General features: G+C 44.8%; 1 protein-coding gene across 1 annotated transcript in view; it reads left to right on the top strand.

Moving 5' to 3' along the window:
* Window positions 1-14,081, top strand: part of LOC125742315 (CD209 antigen-like protein B) — a 58,502-nt gene that overhangs the window by 5,015 nt on the left and 39,406 nt on the right. The window contains exons 5-8 of the mRNA XM_049014222.1: window positions 850-956; window positions 7,858-7,994; window positions 8,225-8,572; window positions 11,332-11,474. Coding sequence (XP_048870179.1) covers window positions 850-956; window positions 7,858-7,994; window positions 8,225-8,572; window positions 11,332-11,474 — 735 coding nt within the window. The remainder of the gene's footprint in view (window positions 1-849; window positions 957-7,857; window positions 7,995-8,224; window positions 8,573-11,331; window positions 11,475-14,081) is intronic.

The raw sequence follows: 14,081 nt of genomic DNA, 5'->3' as shown, positions 1-14,081 counted from the left end.
TCCCATCCAAGGTGTAGCCCCGCCTTATGCCCTGTGATGGACTGGCATCCCATCCAAGGTGTAGCCGTGCCTTATGCCCTGTGATGGACTGGCATCCCATCCAAGGTGTAGCCCCGCCTTATGCCCTGTGATGGACTGGCATCCCATCCAAGGTGTAGCCCTCCCTAATAGCCTGTGATGGACTGGCATCCCATCCAAGGTGTAGCCCTGCCTTATGCCCTGTGATGGACTGGCATCCCATCCAAGGTGTAGCCCTGCCTTATACCCTGTGATGGACTGGCATCCCATCCAAGGTGTAGCCCTGCCTTATGCCCTTTGATGGACTGGCATCCCATCCAAGGTGTAGCCCTGCCTTATGCCCTGTGATGGACTGGCATCCCATCCAAGGTGTAGCCCTGCCTTATACCCTGTGATGAACTGGCATCCCATCCAAGGTGTAGCCCTGCCTTATGCCCTGTGATGGACTGGGAGAGGCTCCAAGCCCGAGTTCCTTGATGGGATTTAAGCCTGGATAAGATATAAAATATACATAAGTACAGGTATATATTATCTATGGTTTAGTATAATAATAAGGTGTAATGTAAATGTTAGTGACTTCATTTTAGTACATTATGAATAAACAATAAGCAGAAAATTCACCCATTCATACAGACTGTGGTAGAACATCACCTCTGGCTTTTTGTCCATATCTTCTGCTCTTGAAGTGATTTGCCTGTGGCTGGTCAATTAGCTACCAGGACAAACCAGAGGAAGAGAATTATTTATATTCCAAGGTCACCATGACTTTCTCAGAGTAAATAACTTTCCTAAAATGAGCTTTCATTCATTGTAGTATTTCTTACACTGTAGGAGTTTATGAACAGAATTCCTGGAGAATTCTGGATCGGTCTCAGTGACAGTGAGAGAGAAGGAATCTGGAAATGGGTGGATGGAACAACAATTCCTGTAGAGAAAGGGTAAGACCAGCCTGAGCACAATTACAGAGATACCTACAGTAGAGAGAAAGGGTAAGACCAGCCTGAGCACAATTAGAGAGAGACCTAGAGAGAAAGGGTAAGACCAGCCTGAGCACAATTACAGAGAGACATAGAGAGAAAGGGTAAGACCAACCTGAGCACAATTACAGAGAGACCTAGAGAGAAAGGGTAAGACCAGCCTGAGCACAATTACAGAGAGACCTAGAAAGAAAGGGTAAGACCAGCCTGAGCACAATTACAGAGAGACCTAGACAGAAAGGGTAAAAGCAGCCTGAGCACAATTAGAGAGAGACCTCTCTCTTGGAAATGGATTTGTGAAACAATACCCTGGTGTTAACTCATATATATGATCACTCACTCTTCACTATAGACACCCACTAATATTAGAGTGAAATTAATTTTCTCTTTTCTTTTACTTCAGACAAAGTCTTTTCCAGCTAAAATAGGAAAACAGCCCTTTTCTGCTTCTTTTCTTTTTCTGCGGTTGAGAGATTGTTGCTCTTTGTATCTTTTTATTTCCCATAATCCGCATTTTAAATACCATGTGTAATTCGCACAGCTAGCAGTCATGTTAGCATATTAGGGAGCCTCCATTCATACTGCTGAAAATGCAGGTTATTGTGAAATTTCAAGACCTACACCATTAATACAGATTTTAAAAATGTTTGATACATACCCTGCTTCCTGAAATCTGTCAAAATACACACACACATAAACACACACACACATGCACGCACATTCACACGCACACACACTCGCACATATATTTGTATTCATATCTTTGTGGGGACTCTCCATTCATTCCTATGGGGAAAACTCGAATCCCAAGATGACGACCCTAACCCCTACCCAGCCATAACCTTAGCCATAAGTAACCAAACAAGACACAATTTTAGTATTTTGATTGCAGTCACAGGTTTTTATTAAATTGTCCCCACAAGATATAAAGTTACAGGTTTTTAACACATTGTGGCTAAATCAGGTCCTCACAAAGTAATAACTACATACACCATACACACACACACTATACACTCACACCACATACACACACATACTATACACACATATTGCACACACACACCATACACACACACACACACACACACATGTAGCAGTAATACTGCAGAACTGTAGCAACAGGTGAAACTAACTAGCCTTTCTAATTGTCCTACTGCGTGTATGTGCCCTGTGATACACTGGCCTCCCACCCAGGATGCACCCATGTGGCCTTGTGGTCTGTGCTGCCTGGGATAGGATCCAAACCCACTGTAACCCTCACCAGGACAAGCTCAAGAAGGAGGCAGGATTATGAAAAGAGCCACACAAGGTGGAAGGAAGATGGATTGTATTTAGGACAGGGGGTGTAAACAATCGTAGGAAAATCAGTGTAAGGGTTCAGAACATGAAGATCTACCTGCACCAGTGCATCATGGGTAGACGTGAAGAGACCAGCCGAGCCTGTCTGTGAGAATTCAGACATAATGCATGTCAATGCAGCAGCACTGGGGGAGTTCATCTCACACAGCCCTAAAGCTTAAAGGCTTTGGACAGAAAAATAAAAGGGGTGTCAGATGCCAAGTGAGTATGGGGATAAGGCATGAGTGTCCAGGGTCAGTGGGGGCTGGCAGAAGCAGAAGCCGGCCATTGAGAGGCAACGGGAATAATGAAGAGGCATGTTGAAATGGAAAAATGTATATAAAATTACAAGGTACTGTAGCATGCAGTTCCACTCCTAGAAGCTAGATGGCGTTTAGTCATTTTGTTGTAATCACCCATTACGTTGAGCTTCTCATGGGAATTCTCAGTCTTCATGTATTTGAAACATGTTAAGGAGTGATTCTCTTCATCTAGCGAAAATGTAGTACAGTTTTAAGCCATCCTTTTAAGATATACTCCCAGGATGTTTCAGAATAGGAGTGATGTGTTTCAAAACATTTTAAAATCCATTTTATATATTCTATTTGTGGTAAATCATTGTTGTTGATATTCTCTTTAAGTATCACTTTGTTAGAAAACCACTGAAATATTTTGTTTATTGAAATTTAGCACAGTTTTCATTTAAAAGTGTTTTATGTATCTGATTTTAATGTCTTAAGAAAGTAACAGTCTTTATTTGCACAAGAAATAAACCAGAGAGTGAGCACAATTTCAAGAACACGTAACCCCCATGTGTCTGGTTGTCCCTTTGTCCACAACAAATGACACAATGCAGAGCGGCCAGAAACAGGAGAGGTGATGCAGTGCATTTGGCAGCTACGCCCATGGTACAGTTTGGGTAACAGTACCTTGATTACTGTCTTCTGCACAAACCACATACACATGTAGTCAATTGAAGAGCAAATTTCCAAAGTTCACTCCATCCACTGGATGGACGTAGTCAATACTGTAACTTGCGATGGAGAAGCATGACTTTATTCACAGTCAAAAAAAAGTTAGTTTTGGAACTCTTCATTTTGAAATATCTGTAATCAGGTAGGTTCCTTTTGAATTAAACAGCCTTAAAAAGGTTATGACCTGAGCAAGACCCTTAACCCCAGGTGCTCCAGTAATTGACTGACCCTGCCATCTTAAAAGAAAATGCACTTTGCTTTTGATGAAAGCATCTGATAGTGTCTCATCTGAGTGTGAACACTAAATGTGCTGAGTAGAAGATGGGAGGATAGAAGGAGGGGTAGGGAGAGAGTGATGGTGAGGAGGTCTGTGTCTATGTGTTTATGTGCTGAGGTGGAAATCTCAGGTCTAGAAAGTAAAAATCCCGTCCAAGATTTTGATTCAACCAACCTGTTGAGTATAAAGAGTCACAGTCACAGAGTACTCAACTGGTTGGTTGAAGAAAAATCTTGGACTGGATTTTTACTTTCTGGACCTGAGATTTCCACCTCTGTTTATGTGTAATAATGTAATATAAGGTCTTAGAGAGAAAGAGAGAGAGAGAGAGAGAGAGAGAAGATAAACAGCGATAAAGAGGGGAGGGATTGGCTAAATGAAAGATGGAGGAGAGAGGTCAAGAAGAGAGAGATAAAAAAGAGATGCAGAGGAGGAGGGACCCAGGGGGCTTTTTCCAGCTGTTACCAAGGGGTTTGTTTTGAGGATGTGGGCCGTAAGGGCTGAGCTGTGTGTCCTGCTTCCCATCGTAACTACACTGTAATGCATCGATCATTGGAAGATATCCGGTGCATCCGTTTGACCCCTGGAAGATGGAGAGAGCGTGCTGGTGGAGCGAGAGAGTGCAGAAAGGTAGGAATGCAACTCGGAGGCTGGTTTATGAACACTGGTCTGGGGTTTCAGTTTATCATGGCTGAAAAACCACCAGCAGGGTCTCACATTGGCTCACAGAGTTGTCTGTCAAGACCCTGAAGGAAAGCTCCGCCCTCATAGCACATGTTCATAGATCCCTCCTTGGACACAACAGCCAATCATAATTACTGACTTAATATTATGCTTATTATAGCCTCACACCTTCAGGGCGGAGAGTTTGATTACTGCTGAGAGACTCTGTGCCCGGAAGCTTGTATTCATGCTATATTTGGCCGCGGATTGTCATGCTCGGTGCTGCATATAGCAGTGATATTCCAGGGGGCAGATGTACTGCAACAAACACAAATACAAGAAGTATAGTGAAACGGGTAAACTTTCATAAGGTAATACGGCATACTGTGGTATTTTGAAATCCTTACAAAAAAATTAGCTGGACCCTGCAGACGAGTTTTATCTAAAAAGATTTTAAAATGTGGCAATAGTCTTGCTTTTCACAACAGTCATTGTCATAAAGCACTTTACATATAATTGGCTCGAACTCCCACCAAGCAAGCCTCAGGCAACAGTGGCAAGGAGAAACTCCCTCTAGCAGGAAGAAACCTTGAGAGGAACCTAGACTCGGAAGGGGACCCCATCCTCCTCTGGGCGACCGGGGAGCATGAAACTGCATTTACATTGACATTAATTTCAGTCCATATAGTTTTAAAAGTCCCAGTTGGTTTCATGTAATTATCCCCAAGGAGTCCAGGTGAGGGTTCAAGCAGTGTAGAGTTGGCTTGGGATCAGCTCGGAAAATTGAAGATGGAGAAGAGTTATGCCCGTACACCTAACCCCGGCAGGACTAAAGTAACCATGGCAGCCTGGCTAAAAGAGAGACCTGGAAGGAAGCACAGGCATGAGGGTTTCCAGGGGTTTTGGTGTTAAGCCAACCTACCGTCAACAGCTTAAGTGATTGGCAAAGGTGACAGGACAACAGCAGCAATCCCCCCTTTCACCTTTAATCTCAAATGACTATGAATCCAGATTTCCTATTCACCTTACAATAATGTATACAGCACTATGGACAAGTATGGACAGTATAAATGATACGTACAGTAAAAATGTAAACATTAGATATGTGGATAACACCTCGTACACCTTCATGCACCTCGTACAGGTTTTCTTTACTATATCTTGGTTGACCTTTGCTCTGTGAAAGTCAGTGCTGCCACCTACAGTAATCACCTAGTCAATTATCTTGAAAATGTGCAATCGACGTGCACAAATGTGCATGATCTTCTGCCTGGTGCAAATCGTGGATGATTAAATTTACATTACATCACCCTGAGTGTAACTCAAAGGGACGTGAAAAAGTGAAGTATTAATTGGCCTTTGTGCTGCCCCGGGTTTGTCAGAAGTCCACAATCATTTCCTTTATCTTCTTGATGCTGAGCAGCAGATTGTGGGCCTTGCACCACTCCAGCAGCTCGCTCGCCTGCTGTGTGTGTGCAGACCCGCATGCATCACTTATGAGGCCCATCATGGCGGTGTGGTCTGCATCCTGTATGATGTGGTTAGAGGTGGTGCTGGCCGAGCAGTCAGATGTCAGCGCTGTGAAGAGTGGGGGTCTGAGGCAGCAGCCTGACAGGCCCTACAGGCAGCAGCACCCCAAAAGCCGGAATACCTGTGTACTTAACATGCTTCACACGCACTGGGGGTTTACACTGTGAGTGCAGAGTTCAGAGGGAAGACCCCCCAAGTCAGGCATTCAGTCTGTTTGTTCACAGAGTGTCACATTTAAAGCAAAATATCTACACAGAGTGCAGGTTAGTATTCTAGCCCCATAGTTCTATATTTCCAGGGCTGTTTACCAATCGTCGCCATCTTCTGGTGCCGGAAGTCCTGACTAGTAGAAGCTGGATCCTAGAGATCTGTGTTCACATCTGGAAGATCATGGATTGAAACCCTGTGACTTTTAGAGTGAAAGTATCGATATCACCATGTTATAACCTCCTCAGTCAGACGTCATAAACATGTGGCGTGAGTCAGAGGGAACCAGAGAAAATTATCAAAAGATGGACAGATAAGCTTCTATGCATTTAATGCTCATGAACTACAGTCTATAGAATAATTTACATTGTTCCTCCAGGTTCTCCTGAGAGAAAGGCAGCATGGGAAAGGAAAAGAGAATGTTTAGCAACTTATCTGCACTAAACGAGAAACTGGAGGAGCAATGATAGGTTAACCAACGGCTAACCCAAAATGCAGGGTGGGCACGCTCCTCCTAACCTGGGCTGTTTAGACAAACAAGAATGCTATGGCCAATGTAGGTCTTTAGTTTTAAAATCGGCAGAAGGTTATTTAAAAAAGACGCAGAGTGGTCAAAGCTAGCGGGCAGCGTAACCAGGCAATCAGGAAGTGGTAGTAAGAACTGTAAATAAACACTTATTACTGACTCAAACAATCACGAAACATAGAATGCTAACAGCAGCTAGCAGGATGATGTACACAGTGCCAGTCACCAGCTCCTCTGATAACCAGTAACTCCCATTTCATTGCTTAACTGAGACTGGTTCAAGCAACATACCTTGGAGCTGCGATCAGGAAATCCTGTAAATGGAGGACGGGGAAAAGGGAATAAAAAGGAAACAAAGACCGGGACCCAACATGCCATAAGACCCCGCAGACCCCTGAACGAGGCCCTTAACTTCAATTGGTCCAAAGATGCTGGCTGACCTGCTCTCTCATACTCATCTGTACATCAACTTGGACAAAAGTGTCTGTTAAATAAATTAATGTAATGCTCCTCTACTCCTTATGTTTTGTAGTTCTTATATATCAACATATGATGTAAAACAAAATATTAACATTTCAGGCAATATAGGGTCGCCTCTTACATTTGCATGCTACTGTGGGCTGTCTAGGAGTGCACTAGGTGTAAGTGCAGCTAGGCTGAGCTTCTAATGGATGCCCAGGTACAGTGTATGCTGTAAGGCACAAGAACTACATCACTTCTAACAAAGCAAGAGCCCACAATGCAACTATTATAATCAGCAGTCTGTGCAACATTAAGAACATTCAGAGACCATGTGGTGGCATCTGACACCATTGAGCAAAAAATGGGTATGTATGTTTCACGTCACAGTTACTTATTTAGCCAACCGCTAAAATGACATATAGCATGAAAACCCCAGTAGATACAAGACAGATGCATAGAGCACAGTGAGGAAGCTAGGAGCTGCAACCATGTCCATGGAGAACATCTATGAAAACATCAGCATGACTACTGACCAGATCAGGCAGAGGAGCAACGCAACTCAATGCCCAGGTAAATGGATAAATGCAAATAAGGTAATAAGGGGGATGATTTAATGGTCCTTCATACAACAAGATAAACTCAGACACTTTAGAACTAGAAAAGTTACTAAACTCACTTCCATATGGATGATAAAAGTATTAGAGTCGACACCAACAAGGTGGAAGCAGTGAGTGTGTATGAAGGTCAGCTAGTCATGCCTGCTAGGTTCTTAAGAAAAAGTCAGTTCTGAAAATATTCAGTCTGAAGTGAAATGCAGCATCTAAAAGGAAACACATCGGCATCGTTCACTGTGGAAGTGTGTCTCTGATGCCTTGTGTTTTCCAGTGAGCCTCAGCAATGTAGCTGTTTGTGTTTCCCAGGATCTGAGTCTGCAGGGAGACGAGACCACAGACCGGCTGTAGCGTGTCTGGGGCTGCTGTGTTTCCTGCTGCTGACAGCTGTCACAGCGCTGGCTGTTTACCGTGAGTCTGTTAATACTGTGATATTACTGCTAATGTTCATAAACAGGGTAAGTTAGCTCACTGTCTGTCTACTGTGAGTCTGTTAATACTGTGATATTACTGCTAGTGTCCATCAGCTGGGTAAGTTAGGTGACTGTCTGTCTGCGTTGAGTCTGTTAATACTGTGGCATTGCTGGTTGAGCAGTTTGTATGTTTTAGCACATTTTGGAATGGTCTGCTTTTCCTGACAGATAGCAGAGTTATTCACTACGCACAGACAGAGCACAGTACCCTGCAAAAAGAGAGAGACCAGCTACTGCTGAATTACAGCCTGCAGACAGCAGAGAGAGACCAGCTACTGCTGAATTACAGCCTGCAGACTGCAGAGAGAGACCAGCTACTGCTGGATTACAGCCTGCAGACTGCAGAGAGAGACCAGCTACTGCTGAATTACAGCCTGCAGACTGCAGAGAGAGACCAGCTACTGCTGGATTACAGCCTGCAGACTGCAGAGAGAGACCAGCTACTGCTGAATTACAGCCGGCAGACTGCAGAGAGAGACCAGCTACTTATGAAGTATAATAAATACTGCAACAAGAGTGAGTAAATGATTTATCTAATCTGGGGGACCCAAAGTGTAACATTTGTGTGTAACCTTTACTTACTGTAATGCCCAGATTAATGTAAGTACCCGATTCATAAGTAATCAATTCAGTTTCGATTCAATTCAGTTTTGATTCGATTCAATTCACCTTTACAACATTTTCACTTTTGTGCAAAAAAAAAAAAATCACATTTATTGTACCAACAAGAAGAGACACGACACCATTAACACTGCAGCACAGAGCAATGCAACCGCTGAAGTGATCGTTACGTGATGATATGATATGATAAAAACTGTATAATAAATGAAAAATAAGCATGTTAGTTATAATCCTACTTGCCCATAAATAGAGCAATAGACACTCAGTGACAAAAAAGTTAAGTCCCCAGACGGAGTGGTGGAAATGAAATGAATCTGCTCATGGTGACAGGTCATGTGACTGTATCACAGTGATTATAATATCAGATCAAACGGATAACAGAGTTGGCAGTACAGGCACACTGCTGTTCCCATGTCAGTAGGGTGTGGCGCCCCCCCCCTGGGCCTGGATATGTGCGTCGTTACGGTGCGGGAGGGAGTCGTACAGCCGTTTTATCCTCTCCTGCGGCAAGTCGGCCCATAGCTGTTGTAACTGGCCCTCGAGATCCTGCAGATTGACACTGGGTCTTAGTTGACATCTGAGCTGATCCCACATGTTACGCTCCAGTCTAGGGTTAGAGCGCAACAGTAGGGGAAGGAAAAGGGAAAGGGAAGGTCGGGACAACCGGGGGCTAGGAAAAGGGAACGCGGGACCCTAAGAGAGTCTTTTTATGTTTTTTGTTATTTTATTCACAGGCATATTTACAAACACGAGGTAACAAACTTTTGCAGTGACACAGGCTATAGAAACAAACAAACACACACAGCCCAACAAAAAGACAATTCCTATGCCTAAACTCCCTACCCAAACAAAGAATAATCCCCACGTAAAGCATCAGCAAAACAACGGTCACTCCTTACACACCTAGTGATACGAACAACAAACACACACAGCCAGAACAAAGATATCCAAAGGAGTATTAGAGAGTCGAAATACAGGCGAAAGATCAAAACCAGGCAGGCAGTCAAAACCAGGGTGAAGGTACAAAGAGGGATGAGGCGAGAATCGAAAACCAGGAAGAAAAGCAGTCATACACGAGCAATCATACAAAGGGAAAGTGAACGAAGAGCGAGCTAACAGGCGAGAAGCGTCGTTCTAACGCCCACCCAGTTCCACACCTCACAGTGTTGATATGGACGTGATATGGTGAATGGATTGCATTTATATAGCGCTTTTCTACTCCTACGAGCACTCAAAGCGCTTTACATTTTTATGCGTCACATTCACCCATCCACACACACACACATTCATACACCGGTGGCAGAGGCTGCCATGCAAGGTGCCAACCTGCTCACCGGGAGCAATTTGGGGTTCAGTATCTTGCTTAAGAACACTTTGATGGGGTCAGGAGGAACCACAGCTCGAACCGGCAACCTTTTGATTGACGAACGATAGCACTACCTCCTGCGCCACCATCTTCCCCATAACGTGATGTCACATGTGAAGAGAGAGACACGATCCAACTGCAGCTTTTCATGGAGCTGCAACGGGTATTTATTTGAATCCACACTAGACATCATTGACAACGACAGTGACTGAGCTGGTGAAAACAGAGAGGACAGGAACATGATTAACAGGCTGGCGACAGCGGTGGATAATTAATACATGAGGTTTAGAGACAAAGTGATTATAGGATGATCAGCGACCTCTGCTGGCCAGATTGGGACAAGAGGGAGGTGGATCATGAAAGGTGCAGAGGCAGGAGTAAGCGTCCAACTGATTCTGTGGAGAGAGAAGTGTAGCAGGTGTGAATTTAGTGGATGTTAGCTAAAGGGTATTTGTTAAAGTATGAATTTTTTAAAATAGAATGAATAGAAGAAATAATGGAATACACCGAAAAAATTAACAGTCTAGGTAGAACATTCATCTTTATGGAATTAAATTATCCTATGAGGTCTTATGGGCATTCCAGCATAATGGTCCATTTTAACTTCTTTACGCAGTATAGAAATATAAAGTCTATTAATTGAAGAGAAATTATGAGAGAAATGGATGCCCAGGTAACGGAAACTGGAAGGGGTTGTACGAAAGCGAAGCAGTCTGCGTGAAATTTGTTTTGCAGCATTATTAAGAAGGAAGCATTTGCATTTATCAATGTTCAAATTGTTACCATCAAAATACCAGGTTTGGAAAAATGATTCCATCACTCTGCCCTTGAGCAAAGTCCTTAACCCCAATTGCCCCAGCTACTGTCTCCTCTATGCTGGTTCCATAAGCTGGCCTCCTGGGATGCTTTTCCAGCCGACCTGACAGAGATCCACAGACATGCTGAGCACTCACTGGCCACTTTTCCTTCAGTCTCTGATCAAATTCCTCCAAAACAGTATCTACCGTTTTTAGGTCACGTGGCCAGGGCATGTGATTTGACACTATTACTCTCCTTTCTCGGGGTTTGGCGTTTCCAAAATTTTGGCTGGTAATGTATATATAAACAGAAGGGACATGGCTGATGTTGATGAGTGGTACTGTCAGCATTCTGGGGAGCTGAACTGGTGAACAGGGGTGTGTGGTTGTGGCTGCAGAGCTGGCAGACTGGGGCCGTGACTTATCTGAGTGAACAAACGCATAATGACATTCACGCATCTTCAAGGCCAGACTGTGTCTTTGGACCTCAGGCTACATCTGTCCATGGGATTGGAGAAGATTCAAATGCAGCTGTTACTACATTTCCACGGAGGAGAAGACCTGGAGTGACAGCCGACAGGCCTGTATGCAGTCAGGAGCCGACCTGGCGATCATCAACAGCAGAGAGGAGCAGGTGAGATAAGGCAGATTTTAACAGTATTCATCTTTGTGCACCCCGTAATGAACTGGCATCCCATCCAAGGTGTAGCCCTGCCTTATGCCCTGTGATGGACTGGCATCCCATCCAAGGTGTAGCCCTGCCTTATGCCCTGTGATGGACTGGCATCCCATCCAAGGTGTAGCCCTGCCTTATGCCCTGTGATGGACTGGCATCCCATCCAAGGTGTAGCCCCGCATTATGCCCTGTGATGGACTGGCATCCCATCCAAGGTGTAGGCCTGCCTTATACCCTGTGATGGACTGGCATCCCATCCAAGGTGTAGCCCCGCATTATGCCCTGTGATGGACTGGCATCCCATCCAAGGTGTAGCCCTGCCTTATGCCCTGTAATGGACTGGCATCCCATCCAAGGTGTAGCCCCGCATTATGCCCTGTGATGGACTGGCATCCCATCCAAGGTGTAGGCCTGCCTTATACCCTGTGATGGACTGGCATCCCATCCAAGGTGTAGCCCCGCCTTATGCCCTCTGATGGACTGGCATCCCATCCAAGGTGTCGGCCTGCCTTATACCCTGTGATGGACTGGCATCCCATCCAAGGTGTAGCCCTGCCTTATGCCCTGTGATGGACTGGCATCCCATCCAAGGTGCAGCCCCGCCTAATGCCCTGTGATGGACTGGCATCCCATCCAAGGTGTAGGCCTGCCTTATACCCTGTGATGGACTGGCATCCCATCCAAGGTGTAGCCCCGCCTTATGCCCTCTGATGGACTGGCATCCCATCCAAGGTGTAGCCCCGCCTTATGCCCTGTGATGGACTGGCATCCCATCCAAGGTGTAGCCCCGCCTTATACCCTGTGATGGACTGGCATCCCATCCAAGGTGTAGCCCCGCCTTATGCCCTGTGATGGACTGGCATCCCATCCAAGGTGTAGCCCCGCCTTATGCCCTGTGATGGACTGGCATCCCATCCAAGGTGTAGCCCTGCCTTATACCCTGTGATGAACTGGCATCCCATCCAAGGTGTAGGCCTGCCTTATGCCCTGTGATGGACTGGCATCCCATCCAAGGTGTAGCCCTGCCTTATGCCCTGTGATGGACTGGCATCCCATCCAAGGTGTAGCCCCGCCTTATACCCTGTGATGAACTGGCATCCCATCCAAGGTGTAGCCCTGCCTTATGCCCTGTGATGGACTGGCATCCCATCCAAGGTGTAGCCCCGCCTTATGCCCTGTGATGGACTGGCATCCCATCCAAGGTGTAGCCCCGCCTTATGCCCTGTGATGGACTGGGAGAGGCTCCAAGCCCGAGTCCCTTGATGGGATTTAAGCCTGGATAAGATATAAAATATACATAAGTACAGGTATATATTATCTATGGTTTAGTATAATAATAAGGTGTAATGTAAATGTTAGTCACTTCATTTTAGTACATTATGAATAAACAATATGCAGAAAATTCACCCATTCATACAGACTGTGGTAGAACATCACCTCTGGCATTTTGTCCATAACTTCTGCTCTTGAAGTGATTTGCCTGTGGCTGGTCAATTAGCTACCAGGACAAACCAGAGGCAGAGAATTATTTATATTCCAAGGTCACCATCACTTTCTCAGAGTAAATAACTTTCCTAAAATGAGCTTTCATTCATTGTAGTATTTCTTACACTGTAGGAGTTTATGAACAGAATTCCTGGAGAATTCTGGATCGGTCTCAGTGACAGTGAGAGAGAAGGAATCTGGAAATGGGTGGATGGAACAACAATTCCTGTAGAGAAAGGGTAAGACCAGCCTGAGCACAATTACAGAGAGACCTACAGTAGAGAGAAAGGGTAAGACCAGCCTGAGCACAATTAGAGAGAGACCTAGAGAGAAAGGGTAAGACCAGCCTGAGCACAATTAGAGAGAGACCTAGAGAGAAAGGGTAAGACCAGCCTGAGCACAATTAGAGAGAGACCTAGAGAGAAAGGGTAAGACCAGCCTGAGGACAATTACAGAGAGACATAGAGAGAAAGGGTAAGACCAGCCTGAGCACAATTACAGAGAGACATAGAGAGAAAGGGTAAGACCAGCCTGAGCACAATTACAGAGAGAGCTAAAGAGAAAGGTTAAGATCTGCATGAGCACAATTACAGAGAGACCTAGAGAGAAAGGTTAAGATCTGCATGAGCACAATTACAGAGAGACGTAGAGAGAAAGGGTAAGACCAGCCTGAGCATAGTTACAGAGAAACCTAGAGAGAAAGGGTAAGACCAGCCTGAGCACAATTAGAGAGAGAGCTACAGTAGAGAGACAGGATAAGACCAGCCTGAGCAAAATTACAGAGAGACCTACAGTAGAGAGAAAGGGTAAGACCAGCCTGAGTACAATTACAGAGAGACCTAGAGAGAAAGGCCAGGATCAGCATAAGTATGCAGGCAGACAGGTAATGATGTCATTCATCAATGTTACAGCGAGACTAATAGGAGAAGAATTAACCAAGTTCTTCTCCATGCAGTTGTTGCACAATATATAGTGCAAATCAGCACTGTTACAGTCTGTACATTACAGATAGCAGTAGTCTAAGTGCTGCACCACACTGCTGTCCACAGCATTATTGTTACTTTACCGTTAAACAGTATA

Source organism: Brienomyrus brachyistius, chromosome 5 (genome assembly GCF_023856365.1).
Source record: "Brienomyrus brachyistius isolate T26 chromosome 5, BBRACH_0.4, whole genome shotgun sequence".
NCBI classification, from domain to species: Eukaryota; Metazoa; Chordata; class Actinopteri; order Osteoglossiformes; family Mormyridae; genus Brienomyrus; species Brienomyrus brachyistius.
This window is presented reverse-complemented; position numbering and strand designations above follow the sequence as displayed.